Source organism: Lathamus discolor, chromosome 5 (assembly GCF_037157495.1).
Source record: "Lathamus discolor isolate bLatDis1 chromosome 5, bLatDis1.hap1, whole genome shotgun sequence".
In the NCBI taxonomy this organism is placed as follows: domain Eukaryota; kingdom Metazoa; phylum Chordata; class Aves; order Psittaciformes; family Psittacidae; genus Lathamus; species Lathamus discolor.
The window spans coordinates 29,575,005-29,602,672 of NC_088888.1; the positions used below are offsets into that span (position 1 = coordinate 29,575,005).

Here is a 27,668-nt window from a genome sequence, read left to right on the forward strand (position 1 = left end):
GAGAGCTTTCAAGATTCAAATATAAGTGGAAAATATGTCGCAGTTGGTGAATTTAAGCTTTTCTGTTGCAGAGGGTTGAAGGATGGGAAAGCCCTAACCCTGCCATCTCATTGCTCCTTCTGAGTCATGAGCCAAAGGTGCAAGCCTGTAAGAAACCCACCCGCAGTTCTGCCATGCAACAGGGTCAGAGCACTAGATCTACCTAAGGTGGCTGTGTGCAATTTGAATTGACTAATGCCAGAGCATTCACAGGAAAATAATTTTTTAAGACAACCTCTCAATACTTTTCTTATTAGGTTAGCATCTTCCCCATCCCAGAAATTAGCATTTGCGTTGTGACCTGAAGATTTTTTTCCAATGCCTTTCTATGAGTATAAAGAGAGGGCAGATAAGGGGAGAATTGAATACAGCTGCTTGCACAAAGTGTGGCATAGCTGGTGTAAACAGTATTCATCAGAGGAATACAGACAAATCAAGCAGATAATATTCAAGAATTCAATCTAAAGTAGGGTTGAAAAAACTGAAGGATATTACATTTCACATCAAATACAGTCCAAAGAGGTTCTGCAGGCTTCATAGTAATTCTGTTATTTCCTAGAAAATAAATAGAATTTGTGTTCTTACAGATATGCAAATTCATTTCATACTTGTCATGTATTATGGTGTTCTGCAGTGCTTCCATTTTCATGGTCTTGTCCTGAACAAGCTTGAAACTACACCTCCTAAAATTAATGGCTGTCGCAGGCAATAGGAGTCTCTCAAGGCCAGCAAAAAAGAGGCTTTCTCTGTAATTTCCCTGTATCAAAGTTATTAACAAAGCAAACCATTTTCTGTGGTGTTGGCCTGATTTTACAAGTCTTTACAAATACACTACAATTTCATTTTAATTTAAGAATTGCTCCTGAGCATTACTCAGCTGTAGCTGGGCTACTGTCCAGAATGTAGCATACTGCTGGAAAAATAATGAATAATGAGATCGAGGTATTTCTAGAGTTAAGTCAGAAAGACATAATCATTACATCTTTGTATAGCATGTTACTATCTTCTCTAAACTGTAATTTCTTGTTCCACATGAGCTTGCAATGTGAAATATTTTCATTAGAGATTTCTCTGTAGAAAATGTGAACACAAAATTAAAAAAAAAGTCTTCCCGAATGTCGAGAAGCTGCATACCCATTCTCATAATAAAGCTGTGTCTTGGTGGCAAAAAAAGGGCTTGAATTAATTTATTGTATGTCAAAGTGAAATACTGTAACCTTTGGGTTTGATTATAACCATCAAAATATTGACCATCTGATCATTCTGAGGTTACTAAGAAGCTGTTACTTTTCACCAAGTGCTGAAAATATCCTTCCCTTTTTCTTGAAAATCATGCTTTAAGAGACCTCAAGAGAGATGCCTCAAATTCCAGACAATTTTTTTGAAGGCAGTTTCTGAGGTTCCATCTGTTGAAGATACCCTTTTTAATGCCAAATGTCTTGGAGTCCACCCATGCAAGACATGTTGTTCTCTATAGAATCCCATTGCTATCAGTAGGATTTTATTAATGAAAAGAAGTCTTCATATTTATAGTAATTATTTATAATAATTGATAATAATAATGCCAGTGTAACTCAAACTGCTTTGCATTTTCTCTGATGTTAAGTCATGTTCCTGAAGTACGATTTGTTTTGTGACAAGCAGAATTTGATCCCAGTTCAGAAAACTGGCTTTGGAAATGAATGCAGGTAGTGGCTGAGCATAACCTACCTGTAATCATCTCTTACAGATGTACTTTTGTAACTGACAGATTTTTTTTTCTGGCAGATTAAAAGTAGTTCATGCCATTAAGAATTACTTACATATGGAGACTTATTAAGTCCATTGCCTCTCAGAAAGGAGAAATATAATGCCAAACATGAAATTGTTATTCCATATGCATTTAGCCTCAGTTCTCATGGGACTTCTCAGGTTCTCTTGGAAGTTTAGTGGTTTATAGCTGTTGCAAATTTGACAAATTCATTTTCTTACTGTTCTCTTTTTTTGAATGAGATAAGAAAGGTTAGGGAAAAATTCAATTCACAAAAAAAAAAAAAAAAAGCAATTTTTTTGTGTTTGGAAAGTTCAAGCTTAAGCCTAAGTAAACAAATTAATATAGTTGTGGCAATATTGGAGGCTTCTAAGAATTTCAGACGTATAAGATATGGAGAAGAATCAGTAACTTTTACTTGTTTTCTGTAGTCCACCTATGTTGATGGTTAGATTCAAAAATGTCTGTAACAGAGACCTTTTCTTACAGTTAACTGTGTATTAAAAGAAATATGTTCAAAGGAGATACAGAATAAACTTTCGAAAGTGCCACAGTCACTCGTAGTGTTAAGGAGGTTTGGACTGATAGTAGAAGGCAACAGTCAACTGCTTCTATATAATCATAAGAGGATGATGCTGTTTCAGCCTTGTAATTTTATGTGTGTGCATTTCTCCCAAATGAATTAAAAATGGAGGAGGATTGCAGGATCTTGGTAAGTTATGGAGAGCACAGTAAATAACTGATAATGCAATATGAGTTTAAGAGCACATGCCCATGTGATCTGTAAATGAGACTATTTTTCTGTATAGTCAAAGCAAAATGTAAAATTGTGCTGCTGTGAAGAAGGGCTGTTTTCAGTAGCCTTCCATGTAAAGTTATGAGCTGTAAAGATGGTTTTCTAGGGAACTAGAGCAACTACAAGGAACATCACACCACATAGCCCCCCCCCCCCCCCAAAAAAAAACCCCAAAAAAAACCAAAACTAATTGCTGCCTTTAAAAGTGTAAGTTGTCTGGGTAAACGCTGCTTGGAACTTTCTGTGGCAGTTCTATATACATTCGTGACTGTTACCCAGTCTGAGTTACAGTAAAATAAGGAAACCATCTACTTTTGCTATGTGAAAGTTGTTGTCTCATAGCTGTTGTTCTTCAGCATTTTTATGAGAGCAGAAGTGTCCTTTTATTATTTATTTCTTTTTTATAATCAGCTAATAAGTCAGTCTGTACAAAGCTGCCTTCCTATTGCTCCTGTATTCCTATCGTTTAAGAATAAACTGACAGACTTCTTTGTGTTCAGCCTCTGCTGCTCTGTTCTGAACATGAGCCATCACACCTGTCTCATCTGCCTCTCCTCTGCCAGACTTGCAGTCATGCTAAAGAGTGCATAGTGCACAAAAAGTAATTGCAGTCATGTATCTTGTTTTTCACATATTGAAAATTTACATACAATTTTCTCTCTAGAGTTTGTTGTCTGCTTGTTTTACGTGCCTAGCTTCAAACCTCTCTGTAAAAATCTGGTTAGCTCAGGAATTTTCTCTCTCATTTGTCTTGCTGCACCCTCTCCCATGGAGTGAGTAACTGTACAGAGGATGCATTATATACTTTCTTTGTCCAAAGGCTCAGGCAGGATTCCCTTGGCAACAGCTTATTAGTAAGCGATTTGTGCTTGAGAAGTATTAAGCCCTATTGCTTACCTGAAATCTACTGGAAAACTGCATGTGCTCAGCTTCTCTGGAAATCAATCCATAAATATGAGTCAGTAGCTTGAGTCAAAACTGGTGGCAGAGTAGTATCTTCTTTTATACAAATTGCCAGATATTAATAAAAATGTGTTTGTTAAAATTTATGCCACGAGAATGAGGAGAAATTTGCTTTGAGGAGAAGTTTCTGGAGAGTTCTGCAGTTCTGTAATCTTGAATCCTAATGCCCAGTCCCATTTTTATAACAGCTAATGTCAGCTGTGAATGTCAGCCGTGAACGACTCCTGTAAGCAAACATCTTAGGTCCTTATTAGAGATCCCTCCTTTAAGGACCTGTCTTAAAGTGTCTCAAAATTTGCTGGATTTCTAGGTGTAGTGAGAAACAGACTCTTCTACCAGACTCAAGTAATGTACTAGTTCGTTGCTAAGATTGGGTTTTGACTCCTTAAGTGAGTGATTTTGGGAAAGTATGTATACAGAATCTACTGAATCTTGGTGGCAGGACTAAGTGAGGAGTACAGTCTGTCATGGGGAATAGTCCCTCAAGAAAACGTGGCCGGGGCCAATGCTTGCTATGCATAGAATTTAATCTGGGCAGAACCTAATCAAATGATCTTTAGGAAAGGGACTTGGCATTAGCAGAAAGATGGAATAGGTGACCTACAAGATATTTTTCCACTCTGAATTCGTATCACATTATATTTCTGTGCAGAGCTACATAATTCACTCATTAGGAACAGTCTCTGTCATATAAACGATGGAAAGAAAGTCTCACTTCAACAAGCATGTCCTGATTTTTTTTCTGATCCTTGATAATTCTGACGTTGACAAACCACAGTAGCAAGGGCTCTGTAAGCAGAAGGCATTTCCTGAAAATGCACTCCAGTCAGCTCACCATTTCAGTTTTGTATTTACCTGAATTTTCTTTCCATGAATGTGTAACTTGTATCCATAATATGAGATGCATGGAAAATGTGTTTGGCCAATGCATTTGTATGCACACATATGAAAAGATAACTGACACATGTACATATTTTCTTCAGCATTACTTTAAAATCATTAATTTAAAAGCATTAATAATCTGCATCTGAGTCCCCTATAAATAGGGATAAGATTTTTTATTAATAAGTTCTGAGATTTAGAAACATAACTCGTAAATTTTAGAATTGCTTTCAAATTACCATGTTGAGTAACCTAAATAGGTTTGTTTGTTTCGTTATCAATATGGAAATTAGACCTTTTAGGCCACCAAAGGAACAATGACAACAAATGCTTTTTTCTGTAGTCATGTGTTGTCTTGCCACTGATAGCCTTTTGTGGGCACTAAGTAACTGCCTGCTTTGTCAAGTAATGGCCACCTTCTGATGCCATCCCTGTAGGTAGTTTTTGCAGTTTAGAAGAAAATCTTTTCACATCCTCAGCTTTGCCTTGGATTGCACATCCCCTAAGTGGTTTCTATGCAAAGTCAGTGTATTTGGATTTGTTACACCTCCTCTTAGAAGCTTTTTAGCAAGTGCATTTGAGTCCCCCTTAAATCTGAGAGTCTGAAGAGGAGGTAGAATTTTTTTTTTTTTTTTATGCCAGAGCAGGGCGTTATAATCTTGAATGCAAATTGAAAACATAATTATAACAACAAGAAGTATGAAATAATTCAATGGATGTGATTTTAGATTAGATTTGACAACAGGACATTATTTATCTGATCCTAGAGTTTATGTAGCTTGGATGACCTCTATTCCACACCTCTTTTTGTCACTCTGCAGGACTTTGTGAGGCCAGCGTCATCTGGGAACTTTTGAGTGTTGAAAATTCGTTTGCTTTTTCCTAATTCATGAGCTTTCTGGTAGTTTGAAATTTGGTTTCTTTCTTGTCCTTGGTTTGTGTAAGAAAGTCCTCTACCCATCTAAATCAAATTGCATTCCTTAGATATTATAGAAATAGTGTCATCAAAGAATAGAAAGTCGAAAAAGGGAGGAGTGTTTCAGAAATTATGGTTTTGACCATTTGGCAATTTAGTGCACATCAACTATCATGGTCTAACTTCTAGTTTAATGTTATTCTCATTTAACAGAGTTCAGTTCTTTTACAGGTGCATGAAGCTGATGATGACCATTTGTCCACCTAAAAGTTATTTTTTTTTAAAGATTAAGTGAAACTCAATAGCTGTTGTGAAGAGCAGAATTTTTTTTTTTTTTTTTAATTGGGTAAAAGCAGAAGTGGCCTAAAGAGGGTATAAATAACCCTAGGAATCCCAACATTTAAATTAGGTAGTTGATTTCATTTATTCTGTTCCACAGTCGTGTCCTGTAATTCTCCAACTGATGCAGGTACTTGCATATGAAGGGAGGACTTCTGTCTGCCCACTTTGAAACCCACAGACCTTGCAGTACTTGCTATTTTCTTTGCTCTTTAAATACTGACTAGGCATGTACACACTGACTCTGAAAGCAGAATTTTGACTCACAGAGAGTATAAATTTAATCTGGCCTCGGTGGAGATAATGAATGTTCAGTGAAAGTTACGCCCACCATCTGAGGCTGAATCAAGCTGTAACACCACTGGCATTGGGACAGTTATGTAAGGAGTTTAAGTTTGTGTACATAGTGATGGATGTGTAGGTGGCATTATCCATGGTCTTCAGAGGCCCAGTTGTACCTCCATTGAATTTAGATGAGGCTTTTTTCCTGCTGTGGTAAGAGGGAAGATTTAGACCCTGTTTAGCAACAAGCTTTAGTTCCCCACTTTAACTTTTGGGTGAAAACTGTTTTGTTTCTTTGGTTTTTGTTTGTTTGAGCTTTTCAGGGGTTTGTTTGGTTGGGTTTCTTTTTCGGTGTGTGTAATACAATGTGTACTCAGTCCAGTTTCTTGATTCTGCAATGAAACCTCTCATTATCATTATGACCTTATTTAAATATTAAAAAAAATATATAAATCTACAGGTATGTCTTAGGAGCTTTCAAGTACAAGTGAACAGTCAAGAATATGAAATAAGGGTAGCTAATCATGAAAATGGCTTATTTTGGGTATAACAGTTTAAAAACTTGGAAGAAGGAAAACCCAGACATCCTCTTCATGCAACTCTTGCTAGAACACTTTCCAATCTCACTTTAAGCTCTCACACTGCCCACGTTTTGTGAGTGCTTCAGTGAATTTTCATGAGTGAATAGTCTGTATTTACTGCACAGCTACCAAAGTGTGCTTTAGTACTGTTTTTTGGTTCAAATGCCCATTTATAAACATCACTGACCATCTTTCATTATGAAATGTTGTGTATTAATATTGCCTTTGAAATTATTGGCAAATATGTTTTTTTCATGATAATCAGTCACTTCCAATGTACAAGCTATAGCATCCAACATATAATTCACTTTAGTGGAGGCAATTATGTTGATTGCAAAATCCATCAGAATACACTGACTCTAAAAATAAGGGTGTATGTGGCAGTCCATATTTAGCAAATCAAGGTTATTAATCAGACCCTGTTCCTTGCATATCATTCAACCATAAGTTTAGCATTTCTCAGCACCCTTGTCAAGGGGTGGCAAGAGCAGTCAGCTCTGCAAGGGAAGGTCAGCAAGAATGAAGGCTGCCAGCAGTGCAGGCAGGAGCAGTGTCCTCACCAACAACGTCTGAAGTGTCCAGGAAGGTCCAAAGTCAAGCCAGGAAGCCAGGGCAGCATTGATAAATTACAGGGCTGGTTACATCTACAATGTAACTCTAGTTGGGACCAGGGAAAACAGCTGGGCTTAAGCGCAGCTTCTGAGCACAGGAGGCCTCAGTGGAGACCCTGGATGAGCTGCTCAGGGCAGTTAGAGCTCCTTGATGTACCGAGGGCTCACTACTTTTTGAGAGGGAAGCCGATTGACATCCTCCCCAGATGCGTAAGGTCAGGCTACTGAACACACGCAGGTATTTCACATATGTTTTGGTGTGGAAATGGAATAGTGCTTGCAAAAGGTGAAAGTATCTGTACTTCAGATCTTATTGCTTTAAAAGTTGCAAGAATAAAACTTCATTTCTTTGTGCCTTCAAATGTTCTGGCTGAAAATGAGAACGATTTTCACATTCTTGCTTTCCCACAATGCTGATGAATTTTGTTACAAGCGAGCCAAAGAATATGATAACAAGAGTGTGAACTGGTGAACTCCAATTCCTGAGCTGCTGTCAGCAGCTCTTAAATAGATCTTCAACCATGAGCTTCTATAATAAGGATGTAATAGTTAGCACATAGCATTGGCAGTAGGTTGAGTCAAAGAGTAGGAATGACCTTCAGGGCTATTTTCTTCTACACTAGTTGGTATGTTGTGTTTCCCGAATAACTAAATCTTGCATGGGTAGATTCTGCCTTACCCACACTGGCACATGGAAACATTTCTGACATGAAGAAACCACGATACAGTTATTATAACCTTTAGTCTCCTGAAGGGGAAAGGATCTGGATATTTCAGAGAAAAAGTGGTCTGAGGACGAACGTGACTTTTTGAGTCTTGGCTAAAATATGCTCATTATGGAAAACAAACATTCTTACACAGACTATTTCCTATGGAGTTGGAGCAAAAAGGGTCATTAAAAGAACCCTGCAGGGAAAATACTGCAGTAGAGTCACACAGTGAAGATAAAAGTTTTCTCAGACACAGTATTGGATTAATAGTGTTGCAAGCTAATTCCTCTCTCCTGCTCCTGGTGATCCAGTGGAGTTTTTTGCCAGTGTTGAGAACTCTGTGATCTGAAGATGCTTTTTTGTTAAAACCTATCCTGACAGGTGCGTTTTTTTTCAAAAAAACCCCCAAAACACACAACCAACCCCCCCCCCTCCCCCCACCCAAACCCCCAAAACCACCAAAACCCTACAGCAACAATTTTTGTTGGAGGTAGCAGGAGATGCTGATCCCACAGTAAACTCAAGGAAGTGCTAAACTAACAGTGCCTATACAGGGGCCATGAGAATGGGATTGACAAGGGTTTAATTAAGTTCCGAGAACAGGGAGTTTATTTTGTTTATTTTCAGATAGTATCAGACTGGTAGTACTAGACAAAATTTGACCCCTGCAGTTCCCAGAAGTGTCCACATATTTCTGTTAAATATGTATTCTAGTGCTGGTATTTTCAAGGGGTTTAGGGACTTTTTTCTCTTGCTCAATGAAATAATCTGTTTTCAAGGAAAAGAGAGGAAAATTCTTCACTGTGAAAAGAGCTAAATGACAAAGACTATCCCTCTCCTCAGTATTCTCTGAACACTGTACTGATTGTGGATGTAACCTAGGTACAAAGGGTCCAGAATTCATCCCATCGTCTTTTGGCGACATTTCAGCATGCATGCCAATGCATTAATATAAGTGTATACTGATATTACAGTGCATGGACACTGAGGCTGTTGAAATTGCTTGTCTGCTATACTTGGTGTGTGAATGGATTTGTATCTGTATTTGTAGATTTTTTAGACACAGAAATTCCTTTGGAACCAGAGGGGCTATGAGAATGCTGGGAATAGAGAAAGACATCATGGCTTCTTAAGGGAATGAAAAGTGAAGTATGAAAGAAAATAGACCAGCTAACACACACAAAATGAGAGAGAAAAAAAGACATTAAAATATAATTTCATTTTACGAGGACACCTGTAACTGCAGCTGGAGTTATTGGAAATGCTTGTCATCAGTTCCACTGTAATAACATCAACTGGAGGGGGGTTGCATGTATTTGCAGGTGACTTGTTTCCATGGAGTTGTAAAATATAATTGCTTTGACTACTTTAAAAATCGAAGCTATATATACGTGAGAGGAGCACCTCCTTCTTCCTAGTGATTGAAAGAGTTTTCTTATTCTCACATTATTTTCTATTTTAAATATTGGTTGTCGCAGACTAATCTATATGAGAACTGAGTTTTATCTGGAATGAATTTTTAGCTAAAGTCTTAGGTAATTTTGTAATTTCCAAATATAAAGTAAAAATAAGTAAAACTGGGTATAAACATTCTTAAAAATATTTGACTGATATAGCAGCAGCTCTTTATCAAACTCTTACACATTGTGAGTTATAAACAGAGTTTAAAAAAATGTTTTTACTATTTTTTTTTTAGTGTGCCAGTTCCCTAGCCATTAAACAACCTCATCCCAAGTATCTCATACAGTTTGTATACGATGTCTGTTGCATAAAGCAGATTCATTATTTATTCATTATTTTATGAATCTCTGTATCTGACCCATCGGTTTAGTTACAATACTTTTTAGAATAGAGGGAGAAATCAAAACAAAAATCGTTAGCAGTAAACTAGAGATGAAGCCTCTAGGTTTCTGGTCTGCTGTGTTTATGAGATGGTAGCAAATTCTGTGTTCTTTCATTCTATTCCAGCTGTTTACCTCTGCAAGCGGACAATGCAAAACAAAGCAAGGCTGGAGCTAGCAGACTATGAAGCTGTAAGTACCTGGTGAAAAGTGAATTTCTTTGCTGAGACTAATGAGCATGTGAAATAATGTTAAGAACTATAGGCGTTATGTGTGAAATTTATTTGTGGTTTTGCCACTTTTCCCAGCATGTGGGTGATAGATGCTATTTGAGAGACTCTAGTGAAGGCTAACTGGGCAAAAGTTGAGATTTTGGTTCATCTTTAATGTTACTCTGCTCAGATCACCATGCCAAAATCAGAAATAACTATTCATGAACCCAGGTATGCCACAGATGTTTGAAAGTAGTTGTACTCTACACTGTGTAAGGTCTGAACGAAGGATCCCTGGCAGCATTTTCAAAAGCACTTAGTGGTTGTAAAAGTATGAGTCTCATTCTTTAAAGTGATGCTGGGGCTTGAACCCTTGTCCCATCAGTTAGATGAGAGGCAAAGAGGGTGAGATTAGAGGTACTTCCCATTCCCTGAACTTTTGCTGTGCCCCAGGCAGGTGACATAATTTGGGCCAGGAAGAGCCTGAAAATGCAAGAGTTCGATTAGCTGATGAGGATGGCACTTGCTAAGGAGAGAGATGTCTTGAGTTCCATCTCTATCCCCCCAAAAGTTCCTGAATTTTTCATGAAAATGTCAACATAAAATTCACGAACAGCCCTGGCTCTGTGCTGAATGCTGTCCAGCTGTGCTGCTGTGACATGATAGCAGGATAGTCAGCCAGGCCTCTCAACATGCTAAATACTCCAGCCGCAGCACCCCACTGGCACACTTTATTGCTTCTTCTGGCACAAGCTTGCTTTTCAGTGTACTGCACTGTGGGGTATCCATAATTGTATACTTACGTGTCTTGGAAAATTCACCACCGGTATGCAATCCATGAGAGCCTTTACTGGTATTGACAAGATCCCTAGAAAAAGTCTTCACTCTCTGTGGTCTTTATTTTCAGTAAACATGCCGTAGAGGTACATTTGCAATGTATAGAAATACTGTTGAAGCAACATTTTTTGTTAGGAAATTTACAGATAATTTTTCACTTAGTCTCAGTAAAAGCAGTGCACAAAGGTAACTGGGGTCTTTTTGGAAGAAGATAACCTCAGCCTTCTCCATACTGACAGACGGCATACTGCTACCATTTAAGATGCTGGGAGATTGAAGAAGCTTTGTTACAGACAGTGAGGCTGTTCCCCCATCACTGAAGGAAAGAATTTTGCAAAGATTTTACAAATCTTCCTCCTGTTATTAACAGTAGGCTGCAGGATACATTCATTTCTTGTGCAGTAGTGGAAAACTAGAGTCTGCATCTTTTTAAGAATGGGGATAGCCGTGGAGGTCTTGGAATGTTCCTGTACTACCAAAATATTGATAGCTTCTTATGTTTGTATTTGAAGTAAATTGATAGGCAATGTTGTTCAGTACAACCATTTGCATAGGTGACTGACGGGAATTGTCCTGTGGATTTTGTCATGTGTTTTCTACTGCTGTTATTAGGTACTTTCAAAACAAGAATGTTTCTTTTTATTATTACAAAATTACTCAACCAGCACCTAGTAAATAAAAATGCTTCAGAAATCCTATGTTATGCTGATGGTTGCATCCAACCTTGTCACCAGTTTCAAAACTAAAATAGTCAGGGCATGCAAAAGTAGATAGATCTAGTATTCCATCCTATTTGGTGTCAAGCAAGGACTTTGTATTGGATAAGTAAGGTCCATTTGCACTTGCGGAGATATCATGGCTTAAATTACACCTTAGAGGGAATGAGAGGAAGAAGGAAGGATAAGCTAAAAGCTCTAAAATAATAAATAACTTTCAACCTAACCAACTAAAATTGTGATGTATTTTCAGGAGAGTTTGGCCAGGCTACAGCGAGCATTTGCTCGGAAATGGGAGTTTATTTTTATGCAAGCTGAAGCACAAGCAAAGTAAGTTCCTTTGAAGATGAGGAATTTTGGGTTTGCATGCCTTTTGAGGGGGAAAGGGAGGGAAAAACAATTGGACACTTCTTACTTTTAAAATTACTGTCATTAACACTGTTTCTTTTAAATATTCCTGTAACATTGACAGAGTTGATAAGAAGAGAGACAAGATAGAGAGGAAGATCCTTGACAGCCAGGAGCGAGCATTCTGGGATGTGCACCGTCCGGTGGTGAGTGATGGTGGGGCTGCTCTGCCTGTGAGCAGGGCCACTGATAGATGTCAGCCTCCGTGGAGTATTGGGGTAGCCTGGAAACAGGTTTTAGTGTAGGGCTGAGGGTTGGGGCTTGCCTCCCTTTTTGCAGCATCTGGCGTTTTTACCATTCTGGTACTGAAGACTGCAACTGTGTGTACATTCCATGTGGAGTTTGCAGTGAATAGATTTGTTTTGTCTCATTTCTTGAATCAGAAGATATCTGTCTTTGACTATTAGCATCTCAAAGGTTTCCCCAAGGTGTGAGTCACACAACCAAAATTATCAGCACAGCTAAAAATACTTTTAAAAACATCTATCTTTTTTTTAACCTGCTTTTTTGCTTGCCAAGCCTTTCAACTTCACTCTGGTCATATTTTCAATCGATTTTTGATGTACATAAGGTTAGATAATGTTGGATTTGAGCTGTGCGAGTCATGCACTGTCTAAACAAGATTTGCCCGAGTTCTTTGTCAAAGTCCCTCTGAAACAAAATATTAAAAAAAGAAAGGGTCTTACATAATCAACTGCTTTTGGGAGCTAAAATTCTGAGGAAAACCATCAAATGTCACAAGACTTCCACAAGAACTCGGTAATCACACTTTTCTGCTTTATTACAGAATTCCGTCTGTTTCTCTTACCTAGAATTAAGTTTTCATTTTCTGTGTACAGAATTTAGTATTGTTAACAGTGAAACCATATATGGACTATATTTTCCATGGTGACATTGGGAAAAGACACTTAACTGAAACTAACTGTTCTGGGAAAGTAAAATTACGTGATGATACTTGTAGAAGAGATGCATACAGTGAGAAAGTTTCAAACAAAAAGTAATAAGCTTGGACATGAACAGCTTGTATTTGTGACCATGGAATTTAAAGAGCAGTAGAAGAAACGTTTTTTTACGCAGGATTTAGAATGTCAGGTAGATAAAGTCATTTGAAGTGAAAGATTAAAAACTCAGACATTAGATGCAAGAAGGTTGGGACATTGTTGTCTAGTCAGTGGCATAAAATAAGGAAGGAGGACAGAAAACAATTTGCCATCTGATGTTGATGGAAGCTACATACAGAATAAAACCATAAAGTTTCTATGGACCTGGGAACTTTAAAGGTGCAGACAGCTTTTATATTCCCTGCAGAAATGAATCTGAAGGTTTTTAATCTGAGAATGAGATGCTATTTCGAGGTTTGGAACAGAAGATGAATTGCTGAAGTTTCAAATTAAGATATAGGCAGACAATAACGAGAGAATTAAAGGGGAACAGGACAAAAGGAAATCAAATCTGATTAAGAGCTTTCATTGAACTGTGGATATATCTGCCTGAGCACGTTTTAATCTGGCTGTAGGTATAGCTAGGAAATGTCAGAGGCAAAAGACTGGCTTAGAGTCAGCGACATAGGCTCTTGACTTTAGGAGATACAAATAGAAGAATGGAGAGGTTTATAATTTGCCTAAGCAGCTCCTCTCGCTAGTTAGTGAAATACTTGTTTTGACAGCATTGTTAAGAATTTACTGTCACAGTAAAAGCTAGAAACTTCTATTAAAAAGAAAAAAAAAAAAAGGAGGAACAAACTGAAAAGAGGAAGGTGATGCTAGAGGTAATTACAATTTCTAATGGTTTTTCAAGCCCCCCAAAACTCACAGAAATGTTGCTTTTAAGAGGAAGTTAAGAGAACAGTTTTGATAACTCACTGATCAGTTTCCATTCTAATATTTTTAATTGCAGTTTCACTATGTATTTAGTTCTTTTTCCTTTGGTATCTATTTTAGTGTAATGTGAAGTGTAATCTTAGTTCTGTAATTTCCAGTTTCTGCTTTATGTAGAAAGATCTTAGCTTGAAGCTAGAAAGGGCATGACTCAGCTTCAACTGTAGCCTGCAGAGACATTCCTGAACAACTTTTAATATTATTAGTTCAGACTAGTCATAGTAAAACCATGTAAATGTGTGTCAGGGAGAGCTGTATAAATTCCTGAGATCCTGAGCAGCAGACCTATGATAAAGTCCATGCCATTGTTTCTAAGGTATAGCCTAACATAACTCTGAGATTATCCACATACATTCACATGCATTCACATACATTCATGCATTCCCCTTTTGGTGGCAGAGTAAAAATGCCTTATAAGCCTTCCTTTTCCTTCCACCTGCTTAAGAAGTGTATAACTTTCACAATTTTGAAACTTTGTATCAATAACTGAGTATGGAAATGTTTTTTTTTTTATTGGTTAAACAAGGAGCTGCTGGGCAAACTCAAGTGGAAAAGGAGAATCTATGGATTATGGAAGGAGGGGCTGGCCGCTTGGGAGGAATATAGGACAGTTGTTAGAGGATGTAGGGAGGCAATTAGGACAGCTAAGGCCTCCTTGGAACTCAATCTTGCTAGTCGGGTTAAAGACAATAGAAAGGGCTTCTTCAAATACATAGCAAATAAAACTAACACAAGAGGCAATATAGGCCCACTGCTGAACGAAGTGGGTACCCTGGAGACAGAGGATATAAAGAAGGCAGAGGTGCTGAATGCCTTCTTTGCCTCTGTCTTTACTCCTGCAGACTCTCCCCGAGGGCCCCGGATTTCTATAGCCCCAGAAGGAGTCAGGACAAAGGAGGAGTTTGCTTTGGTAGATGAGGATTGGGTTAGGGATCAGCTATGCAATCTGGACATCTGTAAATCGATGGGTCCGGATGGAATGCACCCACGGGTGCTGAGGGAGCTGGCGGAGGTCATTGCTAGGCCACTTTCCATCATCTTTGGTAAGTCGTGGGAAACGGGCGAGGTGCCTGAGGATTGGCGGATGGCAAAGGTCACACCAATCTATAAGAAGGGCAAGAAGGAGGACCCGGGTAATTATAGACCGGTCAGCCTTACCTCCATCCCTGGAAAGGTGATGGAACAACTTATTCTTGACTCCATCACTAGGCATATCAAGGATGAGGGGGTCATTAAGAACAGCCAACATGGTTTTATGAGGGGGAAGTCATGTATGACCAACCTTATAGCCTTCTATGAGGAAGTGACTAGGTGGAGGGATGATGGTAGAGCGGTAGATGTAGTTTTTCTTGATTTCAGTAAGGCATTTGATACTGTCTCCCACAGCATCCTCATAGATAAGCTAAGGAAGTGTGGGCTTGACGATCAAGTAGTGAGGTGGATCGAGAACTGGTTGAAAGGAAGAAGGCAGAGAGTTGTGGTCAATGGCGCAGAATCTAGCTGGAGGTCTGTGACTAGTGGAGTTCCTCAGGGGTCGGTGCTGGGACCGGTGCTGTTTAATATTTTCATCAATGACCTGGATGAGGGAACTGAGTGCACCCTCAGCAAGTTTGCTGATGACACAAAACTGGGAGGAGTGGCTGACACACCAGAGGACTGTGCTGCCATTCAGCGAGACCTGGACAGGCTGGAGAGTTGGGCGGGGAGAAACTTGATGAAATTTAACAAGGGCAAGTGTAGAGTCTTGCATCTGGGGAAGAACAACCCCATGTACCAGTACAGGTTGGGGGTTGACCTGCTGGAAAGTAGTGAAGGGGAAAGGGACCTGGGGGTCCTGGTGGATAGGAGGATGACCATGAGCCAGCAATGTGCTCTTGTGGCCAAGAAGGCAAATGGCATCTTAGGGTGCATTAGAAAGGGAGTGGTTAGTAGGTCAAGAGAGGTTCTCCTCCCCCTCTACTCAGCCTTGGTGAGGCCGCATCTGGAATATTGTGTCCAGTTCTGGGCCCCTCAATTCAAGAAGGACAGGGAATTGCTTGAAGGAGTCCAGCGCAGAGCCACAAAGATGATTAAGGGAGTGGAACATCTCCCTTATGAGGAGAGGCTGAGGGAGCTGGGTCTCTTTAGCTTGGAGAAGAGGAGACTGAGGGGTGACCTCATCAATGTTTACAAATATGTAAAGGGTAGGTGTCAGGATGATGGAGCTAGGCTTTTTTCAGTGATATCCAGTGATAGGACAAGGGGCAATGGGTGTAAACTGGAGCATAGGAAGTTCCACGTTAACATCAGGAAGAACTTCTTTACTGTAAGAGTGACAGAGCACTGGAACAGGTTGCCCAGGGGGGTTGTGGAGTCTCCTACACTGGAGATATTCAAGGCCCGCCTGGACAAGTTCCTGTGTGATGTACTGTAGGTTACCCTGCTCTTGCAGGGGGGTTGGACTAGATGATCTTTTTAGGTCCCTTCCAACCCTTGGGATTCTGTGATGGAAATGGATGAAAATTGGTTGGGAGGATAAGGGCGTTAGTCAAAAAGCAGTAACAAATTGGGCTAATTTTGGGAAGTCAGTTCCTTCCAGGCAAAAGAAATTAAGGAGCTGCTCTTGTTTGAAAAGAAATGTCATATTCCTGATTAAAGTCTTCATAAAAGAACTCATAGTTTTCCTGAATTATTATGTCTGTTTAAAACCCCTTAAAATCTTACACTTGTTAAAAAGAGACAAACAGGTACTAAAACAGTAAATCCTCTGAAACATTCTGAAATCCACATTAAATACAGTAGGAGCAGAGTAGCTATGGCTTGTAAAATTAACTGTTAGATAATTAGCAAGGACAGCTGATGTCTTGCAGTTGCAAACAATTCACTTTTCTTCCTGGGCTACACATTAATGTAATTTGAATGAAATGCGTAATAAAGGCCTGTTTGGTACTTGTTGAGATTCAGATTAATTCAGAACATAATGGGGGAAATATCGTTTTCTCCTGGAAGGCAGCTGTATACTTCCTAACTATAAGAAGTTGAAAAAACCTTCTTCTTTCTCCAGAGCCACTGACCTTTGTCATCAGTCAGAATGTATTGCAGTTATATTTAGCAGGCTTGTGTGCAGCTGTTTTTAAAAGGAAGATGGGAAATTTGCAACAGTTTTCTAAGATGTGCTAGGAAGCTACACTGGGGTGTCCCTCTCCAAAGCTGGAGTTGGCTATGGTTTAGTTACATTGAGATTTAATACAGTATGCACCAGGGGAGGTTTAGATTGGATATTGGGACACATTTCTTCACTGAGAGGGTGCTCAGACATTGTAAGAGGTTTCCCAGGTGGAATCACTGTCCCTGGAAGTGTTCAAAAACCATGTAGATGAGGCCCTCAGTGACATGATTTAGTGGTGGTCTTGGCAGTCCTGAGGTAGCGGTTGGACTTGCTGATCTTAAAGGTCTTTTCCAACCTAGCTGATTCTATATGGAATTATAAAATCAGCTATGATTCTATAAGCATGAGCAATGTGCAGTTGAGTTCTTTCATTCTGCCATTCGGAGCTTTTTTAAACCTGATCCGCAGGACTGAAAAACAAAACGAATATTTGTGTGATTTAATACAGTAAGACAAATATCCAGGGTGTATATGTTTGGTTAGGACAGCAAAAACATTAAGGGCAAGTGTGGTTTTCAGATAATTCACTGATGATGTAAAATTCAGAAATACATGCAATTTCTGCATTTGGGAGTTTCATGCCATTGTTTCCTAGTAGCAAACTATGAAAACAGTAACCTTTAAATTTTAAAGCTTGTCACACATCCCACACCTTTTGCTTCTCTCTCCATTTTGTGTTTGGGTTTTTTTCAATGAGATTCTGTCTCAGTTAATCTCACTTTCTCTGTTTGTATTTTTAAGTTGTATTTTATGTGATCTGAATATGACAGTCAGCATCTGAGCCAGTAAGTAATATTACCAGGTGTCAGAGTCATGCAGCAGATACCTGCGGTTATTTGTCCTTGGTTTTCTTCTTTCTTTTTCTTTTTGTTGCTTTTGTTTTAATGGCTTTTCCACCCTGTCCTTCGAGATCAGCCTCAAAGACTCGGCAAGAGACTGAATTTAACTTGGCTAAGGTGGTGCAATCCTCCATTTCACTCTTTGTCTGCTACAAATCCTGGACTTTTCTGGGCCAGTCACTTCTTTAGCCAGAGAACGCTTCTGTCTGCTTTATCATACTGTTTTCAGAAAGTTTTTAAACACCTCTTGGGAATGAATGTGAACCATGCCATCCAGCTTCTCTAGTGATTTATCCACATACAATTTGCATGCCTTCTTTTGCACCTGTATACCCTTACAAGGCAGTTACCTCTCCATCAGGCAGGGAGTGCAGCTTGGCAGCAATTGTCAGTCTCAGATAACTGCACTTCTGTTAATGAGCAAAACCTTGTACAGAGTTTTATTTTCAGAAAATGGTTATAATATTTATGATCCATAATCCAATCTGTTTCAGGCAGATATTTATAAAACTTGTAGCCTGCCAGATAAGACTTTTATGGAAGAATTTGTACTCGCATTACTTAGCATTGTTATTTAGTCTGACACTTGGGTAAGGGTGGGACAGAGGGGGGAAAGGAATCCAGCTTTCTTGCAGCAGTGCGACAAACTGAGAGTGCTCAGGTTAAAACTGAGGATCCTGAGGAGGTCAGAAATTGTAAAATAGCTGACTGATGAGATGGTGGAAGGACACAAAAAAATGAGATGACTTTGTAGTATGACCGAGTTCTGGTAACAACTAGGAAAATTAGCTGAAGTTGTAAGAATAAAGAAGTTTTTGAATAAGCATAATGTTTTTATATTGACTTTTCTTTCTGTGTGAATTAAATTTGCTGCTTTAATCCAAAGCAGTCTGTCAAGGATCTTCTATAAGTCAAAAGGCAGATAACCAAATTTCTAAATGTCACCTATATTTGCCATCTACATTTCCAGAGAAGAGTGGTCAGACTTTCCTGTTGTCACTTCTTTCAAGCCTATCACCTAAATTTGTCTGTATGGAATCCATAAAACAGCAGCTGCTTGCATTTTGGGGTGAAAAAAATGAGAAAGCAATAATAACTCTGAGTATTTAGCATAGGGGCAACAAAGCAGATGAATTTAACAGGTTTCCTTATGCAACAGTGTTGTGAATACTAGACTCTTCACATACCCCAAAATCACATTAATACAGCCTTAATTAAAATTCATACTACTGAAGCATCACTTGAATAAATACAGTGGATCTAATTTCTGTACAATAATTTCTGGTTCTGGAAACCAGTAACTATAAAGCTAAAATAGGCTATTGTAAATGAAGAGTAATCAGAAATGAAATTAACTTTCAAAAAGAATTAAGCATATAACTTTCATGTAGTACTATATTCTTTAGTACAGCTTCTTCATATGACTTGTCTCAAAAATGAAATTTCAACATCCTTTTCACATGCATTTTGCACATTATGTGTTTCTCTGACACACAGACCACTGAAATATTTATTTTAAACAGTATTATAAAATCCTGTTATCATAACCGAAAAGCCCAGCTTTGTGGTGAATCTGTCCTTAAACAAGCAATTATGCGAGAATGTGAGAATCCCCGTCAAGATCAAAGGTGCTCTATCTCCTATGGATTAATTTTATGGTTTAGTTTACTAGCATTCTATTCCTTGAAAATTTCTCTGTATCTCTTTTTTTCCTGTTCCAGGAAGGTCCTTGGTTTGAACAGCCACTGGAATTCCTTGTGTGTCTGATATTACTCAGGGAAAAGATTTGCACTGTAGTTTGGGATGACAAATAAGCAGGGAACTGGTACAGTGTAGGTCTTTTTTTTTTTTTTGGAAAATGCTGAAAATCTGTGAAATTCTAAGTGATCTTAAGTTTCATGCTAAATGAGACTTCCCATCTCTTAGTTTGAAAACTATCTGAGTTTTACCATGTGGCAGATGTAATTAAAGTTTGATCAAACTAGTTGATCAGCTGTCTCTCCTTGGTCTGATGGTCTTTCAGCCTCATTTGTCTTGTCCAAACAAGAGAAAAAACTCAAACTTTTATCCATTAGTTGTACTCCTTACTATGTTTTTATTAAGTCCACTGCAGAACAACAGTAGAACTACTGCTATTTTGATAGTACTTGAGTGATCTTCAAATAAATCCTTGAATAGAGCATTTATTGATTTTACTAATTGGTCCAAATTGCAAGCTTTCACTCATTCATGTAGGGCTGACTATAGTGCGTTTAACTTATGCTTAACTGCTTATGCCTTTCTCTGCAGTTGTCAAGAATTCATTATTTCTGCATCAGTATATTTCTAGTGGATGCTACAGTCAGGTTTATTGTTTATTTGTTTCTATATTTGTTTAATTTCTATATAATAATATAAAATTCTGGAATTTTATCTCTGTTCTTTAATGAGTCAAAATGAAATTAGCTAATGAGGACATGTATTGAGCATTTAGATTCATTTGGCTGTTTGCGTAATTCTATATTAAAACCTTTAACACAAGGGAACTAACAAGGAATCCTAACAACACAAGGGATCCTAACAAAGCTTTTATTCATTCTTCTGAATTAAAAGAATCCCTTTCTTTGAAGAAAACACTTCAATAAGATTATACATTGAAGATTCTGTAGCCTGAAATACAAGTTCAGTAAATTAATAAGAAAAAAAAAGTTATATTTCCTTAATTAAAAGCCAATAGGTTATAGATTATTATCAGTTGATATAGACAGGTTTTAGCAGTTAAGCTGTGTACAGCTAATGTGTTTCCATTATACTAATGCATTGACTGTAGATCGCTATACTTAGGGATGTTTGCAGCATATTGTCAGATGTATCACGTTTTAAAAATCAATTCATAGTAAGAAATATGACCAAATTTGAGGCTATTCTATGCAAGTCCAGTTCCAACATGTATTTGCTTATTTCAGCATCACAATGAATACATATGTTGTATTAATTTACCCTGTCTTGTGTTCCATAAAGATGATATTTAGTAGCATAATGCATCTCTTTTTGTATCTATAATGAAAAGGCTGTAGAAATTGGGGAAAATGTCTAATGGTTTAGTAGAACAAGTGGGTTTTAATAATTTTTCCTTGATTATCTGCCAAATTTATGAGGCATCTGGGAATGAATTTTAAAACATGCTGCTACAGAATTTATACTTGAGAACAATCTTGGGATTTGCTTCCTACTCATTAAATGTGATTTAGAGCTGTTAATTGAAAGGTATTGCTGTATTTCCCAGATAAGCTAATTTCTAACAGAAGAGAAGCTGCAAAAGTTGTGCTCTAATTTTAGGGAAGTTTTGTCTGGAGTTCTGGGGAAGTGAAAACTCCATAAAAGCTGCATACAAAGTCATCATCAAACTTACATATTTATTACAATTTATATATGAATTTACCATGGCCGTAATGGACTGTAATCCGAATATTTGTCTTTCTGTGCTTGCTTCTTATTGGAACTGTAATGGAAGTGAGACCTGTGTAAAAGAAGTGCAACAGAGGAGCAGATATTAAAAATCCAGTCACAGTGCTTCTATGTCAGTCCCACACCTGAATCAAAAAAAGTCATCTTTCCAAGGACATAGTAGTGCTAAAAGTAATTGTGCAGAAGCTGGAAATATGATACTATTAAAAAGAAAAAAAACAACCAGAAGGAAGTGGTTCCTCTACCCCCATCCCATTAAGTACTGGTTTGGTTTTACTGCCTTGGGTAGTGTCACAAAGGCCAGTGAAATCCCCCCTCGCAGCAGTTTCAATACATATTTGCAGGTTCTGGCACATATGGCTACTGGATTTGTTTTTGACTCACTTAGTTAAGGTTGATTTAGTTATAAAGTGAGCTACATTTTAAACAGCTTTCTGGTCCTATGAGATAACCACCAGAAAAACGATTTTGTGAAATTTGTAAAGGGTCTAAAATGTGCTGCCCTCCTGTGACTGGACTTTTAATAACAGCTGGTTTTTCAAATCCTGGTGAAAGAGCTGACCACTTGTATTCAGCACATCTGAAATTTTTCTGAGAGTTTTTGTTGCACCAGCAAAGTCATTAATTGTGCAGCTTTTCCACTGCAAAGCCTTTTCACTCATTGACCCTGAAGTGTGCAAAATGAAGTAAAACCCCAAAATGGCCAAGTAATCTATAACTAGACCTCAAACTTTTCTTATAAGCCTTAGCAGGTTCTGCACACTTCAACGACCTCCATCTCTGGAAAATGAAAAATTGGTGCATTGCAGGAGGATATAGCTGGGTTTTTTCTTTGTGAGAGCTTCAGTTTTCGCCGTTACTGACAACTCCCTGAGTATAGGATTTTAATGTCTCCTTTGATGCTAGACTTTGCATGAGAAAAAATGAAAAATGTTGCCACATAACCAGAGTCAAACTGCGTATTCCTCCAGCTAACAACTCCTTTGTTTTTTTCCAGATGAGTACCACTGGAATTCTTTTCTTTGCCTCATTTATTTTTTTGTAAACTTTCATGCTATTATTGTTATGATTTTAAAATATACACCATTCAGCTAGTTACACTGAAATATAAAACCTACAAATAAAAATGAGCTCTGGCATTCTGCTTAGCCTTCACTGCCTAATTAGCTTCATTTTCTTACTTTAGAGGTGAGTGTGTGAATATTGACTGCTGATGGTTAGAAGACTCCTTTCCTAGAAAAATGACAGAAATAGCAACAATAACAGAAATAGCAGACTAGGTTGTTGCAGAAAGCAACGTTAACATTTGACACTCAGAAAATTTCAAGCTTTCTATGTTTGTGATAGTCTGATATTACAAATAATGTAAAAGACAGCTTTCAATCTCTGCCTTCTCTTTATATTGGACAGGTTGGACGGGGCTTTGAGCAACCTGGTCTAGTGGGAGGTGTCCCTGCCTATGGTAGGGGGGTCAGAACTAGATGATTGTTAAGGTCCCCTCCAACTCAAATCATTCTATGATTCTGCATTTGTCTGTCTGACTATATTTTTTCCAACTGGAAGTGAAGATCTGTCCTGCTTGTATCCATGACCATGATTTAAATTTATTCTGCTTAAATTTTGAAAGCCCAGAGATCTTGAATTTTAGTATTTTTTAATTAAACTGAACAAGTTAGCCCATGCTTGCAAAACAAATATACAGGTCTATTTCTAGTGTATTGACAGTGCAATGCAATGAAATTGTGAAAGGTATGTGAATCATTCTGCCTTAATATTTACTGCGTTAATGCACCCTGAATTTATGGGTGTGCATTTTGAAATGATGTAATTATTTTAAATAGCACCTGTGTGTTTTTAGCTGAAGAAGCTGTGGAATTACATTGCCTTAAAATCATCACTAGGTTCATTTGTATGCACCACAGGCTGCCAGAAGGCAGAGGAAAGAGTAAAGAAGCAAATACCAGACTTGGCTTTCCATCCTGCTGTTGCGGGGAGGGGAAGGCAGGGTGGTGAATTTCACGGCACCATGAATTGGAGTGTTCTGTAAAGTTGATTATTTTAATTTCAGTCTCTGCAGCTTTGCAAAGATCGTAGGCTGTACCTGAGAAATGTAGGCCAAGAGGGACCTCTGGAGGCCCCTCTAGTCCAACCACCTGCTCAATGCAGTGCTAACTTCTGAGTAAGAATGTCCAGGCCCTTGGTTAAACAAGCTTTGAAAATCACCAGGGATGGATATTCCATCTCTTCTACCTTTTATTCTGAAGAATATTTCTTTCTAGCTAACTGGAATTTCCTTTACTGCAATTTCTGACTATTGCCCTCCTGTCCTTTCATGGTGCATCTCTGGAACAGGTCTAGCTCCGCAAGCCAGCTTTGGCCAGCAGAAGAGAACAGTTATCGCTCCTCTTTTGCAAGCAGAAGAAAGCCTTTTCCTTGATTGGAATTTTCCATTTTGAAACATTTTTTTTTTGCATTGTTTATGGCACCCAAAACTAGTCTTGGTATTCCAGATGTATCCTCATTATGCCAAGTAGAAAGAAATAACCACTTCTTTTGCCTGCTGGCTGTGAAATTGCTAACGCAGCTGGGTATGTGGTTTGTCTGCATTGCTGCAAGGACATACTGCTGACTCATGTTCAGCTTCTCCCTCAGATCATTTTCTGCAGAGCAGGAATATGGACAGACAGTTCTCAGCTTATTGCAATGTATGAGCTTATTCCTTCCCACATACATGGGTGTATTTGTTTCAGATACAAAAATTATTTCTGGTTATTGTGGCTTAAACAGATTCACAGTTAAATTGCAATATGCTTTAAGAAAGAAAAAAACACTGAACTTAAACTGACGTCATTGTAAACATTAGTTTACTTTCTGTTGAGGATTTCACACTTACTAGATTACAAATACATCATACCAAAGAGATTTTTACACAAAAAGGTATTGACAGCAATTGATTTTGGCTATGCAGCCTGGCAAGAAAAGGGGCCCTTGGAGTATGCAACTTTGTGCAGCAAGCAGATGATAACTATTAGGTATTCTGTACTATTTGAATGGAAATGTACCATGGCTAAAGCATCCCATTTGATTTAAAAAACAAATTCTTCCAGAGAGTTGCTGCAGGTATCAAAAAATTAATTCCCTGCTAGCACTGTTACAAGCACTTCATTCATTCATTCATTCATTCATTCATTCATTCATTCATTCATTCATTCATTCATTCATTCATCACTGTTGACACAGTTATCAGGGAAAGATTATCAAGTGGATTTTTTTAAGGAAACATTCTCTCAGGTGCTTGTTCTTTTCAAATGCTGGCTGTAGCCAGACCCAAGCATGCAAGTTCTTGGACCACCATTAGTTGCAGAAGAGGCCTTCTCTTTCCACTGTTTCTTGACAGAATCTTATCATGCAGCCTCCTAGCAAGCATCACCAGAAAGTTCTGGTGCTTGGAATTCACACTAATGTGATTACCCAATAATTAATGTAGCAATTAAAAAATATTCTATGTGTGGGTTTTCATATTATTTATCTGCATCCATTTATCTCAGCAGTGAATTAATCATGACTGGGCTGACATGTCCATTGCTGTAAATTAATACAATCGCATTTGTACTTTGAGATAAGAGCATGCTAAGAGATGGATGAAAGGAAACTAAAGTTCCTTTGAATATACGTCACTTTTTCAGCCAGGTATTTAAAAACAGATGAGGGACAAATTCTATCCTGGTTATGATCTTGCTGTATGATTAATTTCAACAAGATCACAAGATTTTCCTCTGTATATCTGGAGGGGGGACTGTTTACATACAGAATGTTAGTTGTGAAAGAAGAAAGTATTCTATTTACACATACAGAAAAGGTTTCAAGCCTTTCAGGAAATCTGTTTGAAAACTATTTATGGTATTAGTATGCAAATTATATACTACACACTAAATGGGAATCTTGCAGTAAAGCACTCTGACAGTCATTTCACTATTTGAACTATGGTAGTCCAGTTAAAAAGGCAAAACAAAAAGAAAACACAGCTGGATGTAATTGTATCCAAACACATGCTTATTATGTTAATGGGGGCATACGAATAAAATAAAATGTTGTCCAGCAAAGGTTTTCCCAGAATGACTCAGTTATTGTAGAAAATGTTCAAATAATGCAAGCTTTTGTGTTTGTTTTAATTGAAAACATGTTTCCTATTTATTCCTAAAAATTGACAGTGTGGCAGCACCAGAGAAACAATAAATTCCATCTCATATCAAGTATTATTTTAGTAAGTATTCTTCAGTTGAGAAAACATGAACTGTGGCCGTGATCACATTAGGTATTTCCAGTGTTATAATTTAAATCAAATTAGGAGATTGGTATTGTATAGAGGTAGTGATATATGTCTTAAACTCCTACTGTTATCCTAGGTTGTCAGAGTAGCGATACACCTTTCCCTTTTGCACTGAAGCTTTCTGATGCTTCCCTTCAGTCACACTGCGGTCTAATTTCTGCCCACATGGCCTCTCATGAATCTCCCTTCTTAAGCACACTACAGAAGCTTTACATCAGTGTGAGAGGTTTTAAGCAGCCAGGTGTTAGTAAGAATCCATTAGATGCTGTAGAAGGTCAGTACTGGGTTGGGTCTCTTTCCAACCAGAAAAGCTTTGGCCTTGTTTCATTCCTAAAAATCTCCAGGAATTCCTTGTTGCGTCCCTCACATCAGTCTGCACAGCTCTGCAATGTAAATTACCTGGGCAAGGCACTAGATCTGTTCATACCAATTTACTGCTGGTGGACTTGAAATCTTTGAAAAGAAGAGTCTTTGCAAGAGGCTTTGCATCATCCCTGGCCCTGCTTTGCTTTTTGTCCTTTCTATTTGTAGGACATGCTTTAACAAACCGTAACTGAAAACTAAACAAGCTGCAGTTTTGTGCCTTATGTAAGTTGCCTGTTTTTCAAATTGTTTCATTTAAGGGCTGTGTATATTGTTAAAAGCCTATGTCTTCTTCACTGCCAGCTGCTACTATGATCCTAAAGTAGATGCATTGTTTTGTTTTTAACTTTGTATCTCAGTATACTGCCCTGTGAAATTGCTTTCTGCCTTTAAATTAGCCATCATGAAGAATTCTGTATTTTTAAACCTATCATTGTCTTTGACAGTTACATGTTATTCTGAGTATAAAAACTAACATTTTTGTTCACAAGCACAAGGGATACCTTCCCTAATCTAGCTCAGTAGGCATCATGTCAATGCAGTCTTGAGAACATTATCTAAGTGCCTATTTTTATTCTCAGTGATGAGGAACTGTTTATACTGCAAATGTGGTATGACCAAACACACATTAATGTATTACTTTAAACGAATAACATATTAATTTAAAATTAATGGATAAAAAGAAATCAGTTTGTTACTTAAAATATTTTCCTGAGGCAAAGTACCCCTGGCCTGTTTAATGAAATGTATTTGTTTCTTGGTCCTGCCTATGTAAGAAATGTTTAAAATTTTTGTCTGTGAAGACTTGCAGCCACATCAAGCATTTTACATTATGGTAAGAAAACAAACCTTGTATCATTAGTGTGATAAAAAGTCCAGCTTGGTTGTGTGGCAAGGAAATTCTACATCTGCTACTCCCATTAAAAGAAACCTAACCTACTTTCTCTAAAAATTTGCTCCTGCTAGAAAGCAGATTTTGTACTTCCACTGTCAGTGGAAAAATATAATCCCTGTAAAATCAATAGATAAAACTCACCTGAGAGCATACACTTATTATTAGTTGTTTCCATCAATGGTTAAAGAACAGATTTCTGCACAGAGTTTGTGCTTAGAGGGAAGTGTCAAAGGCAGATGAATTATGAGAAACTAGAGGACCTGTGTCATTTGGGATGCTACAGAATTGTGAGAAATAATCTTTTAAGGCCAAACCATATGTGTCGAGAGTCATTCTGTTTAGACTGCCCGTCTTTTTCTTTTTGGACAAACAAATCTCATTTTGGCACATTTTCTTACCTGTTTTGAAAAAAAGATCATCTTTTAAGAAGTGACCCAGAACCAGGTGCTCCTGAAAGGAGCCTAGGGTTCACAGTAATGCAAAATTTGATTTATTTTGTCTCATTAGGTCAACCATGCTTAGAGGGGATAGCTAGAATGCAAATTGTATGCTTCTGTGACAAAACTAAAACAGAAACATGATTTGTTTCTGTTAAGAATCTTGAGAATTTATTTTATTTCAAGTTTACAATGTCATGAGCACGAAGCGTGTGGTCTTCAGTGTCTCACTCTGAAATGCCCAAATAAGTCAATAGCAATTTGATTTTAGCTGGTACGTGTTTGTTCTGCAAGCATGTATGCGTTTGGATATTTTCTGCTCCTCTGCACATTGCTTTCAGTACTTTCAGCATAAAGATATACAGTAAAACTTGTCTTAAAAACCATCACAGCGTCCAGCAAACAAGGCTGTATAGCAGAAGATTCTATCTTACAATAAGCCAGGCAGA

At 38.0% G+C, this 27,668-nt stretch overlaps 1 protein-coding gene across 8 annotated transcripts in view; it reads left to right on the forward strand.

The window, feature by feature from the left end:
- The window catches only part of RGS7 (regulator of G protein signaling 7), a 285,204-nt gene that overhangs the window by 213,359 nt on the left and 44,177 nt on the right, over positions 1-27,668 (forward strand). For all 8 annotated transcript variants that reach the window (XM_065680183.1, XM_065680181.1, XM_065680185.1 and 5 more), the window contains exons 7-9: positions 9,838-9,902; positions 11,729-11,805; positions 11,948-12,029. In XM_065680183.1, coding sequence (XP_065536255.1) covers positions 9,838-9,902; positions 11,729-11,805; positions 11,948-12,029 — 224 coding nt within the window. The remainder of the gene's footprint in view (positions 1-9,837; positions 9,903-11,728; positions 11,806-11,947; positions 12,030-27,668) is intronic.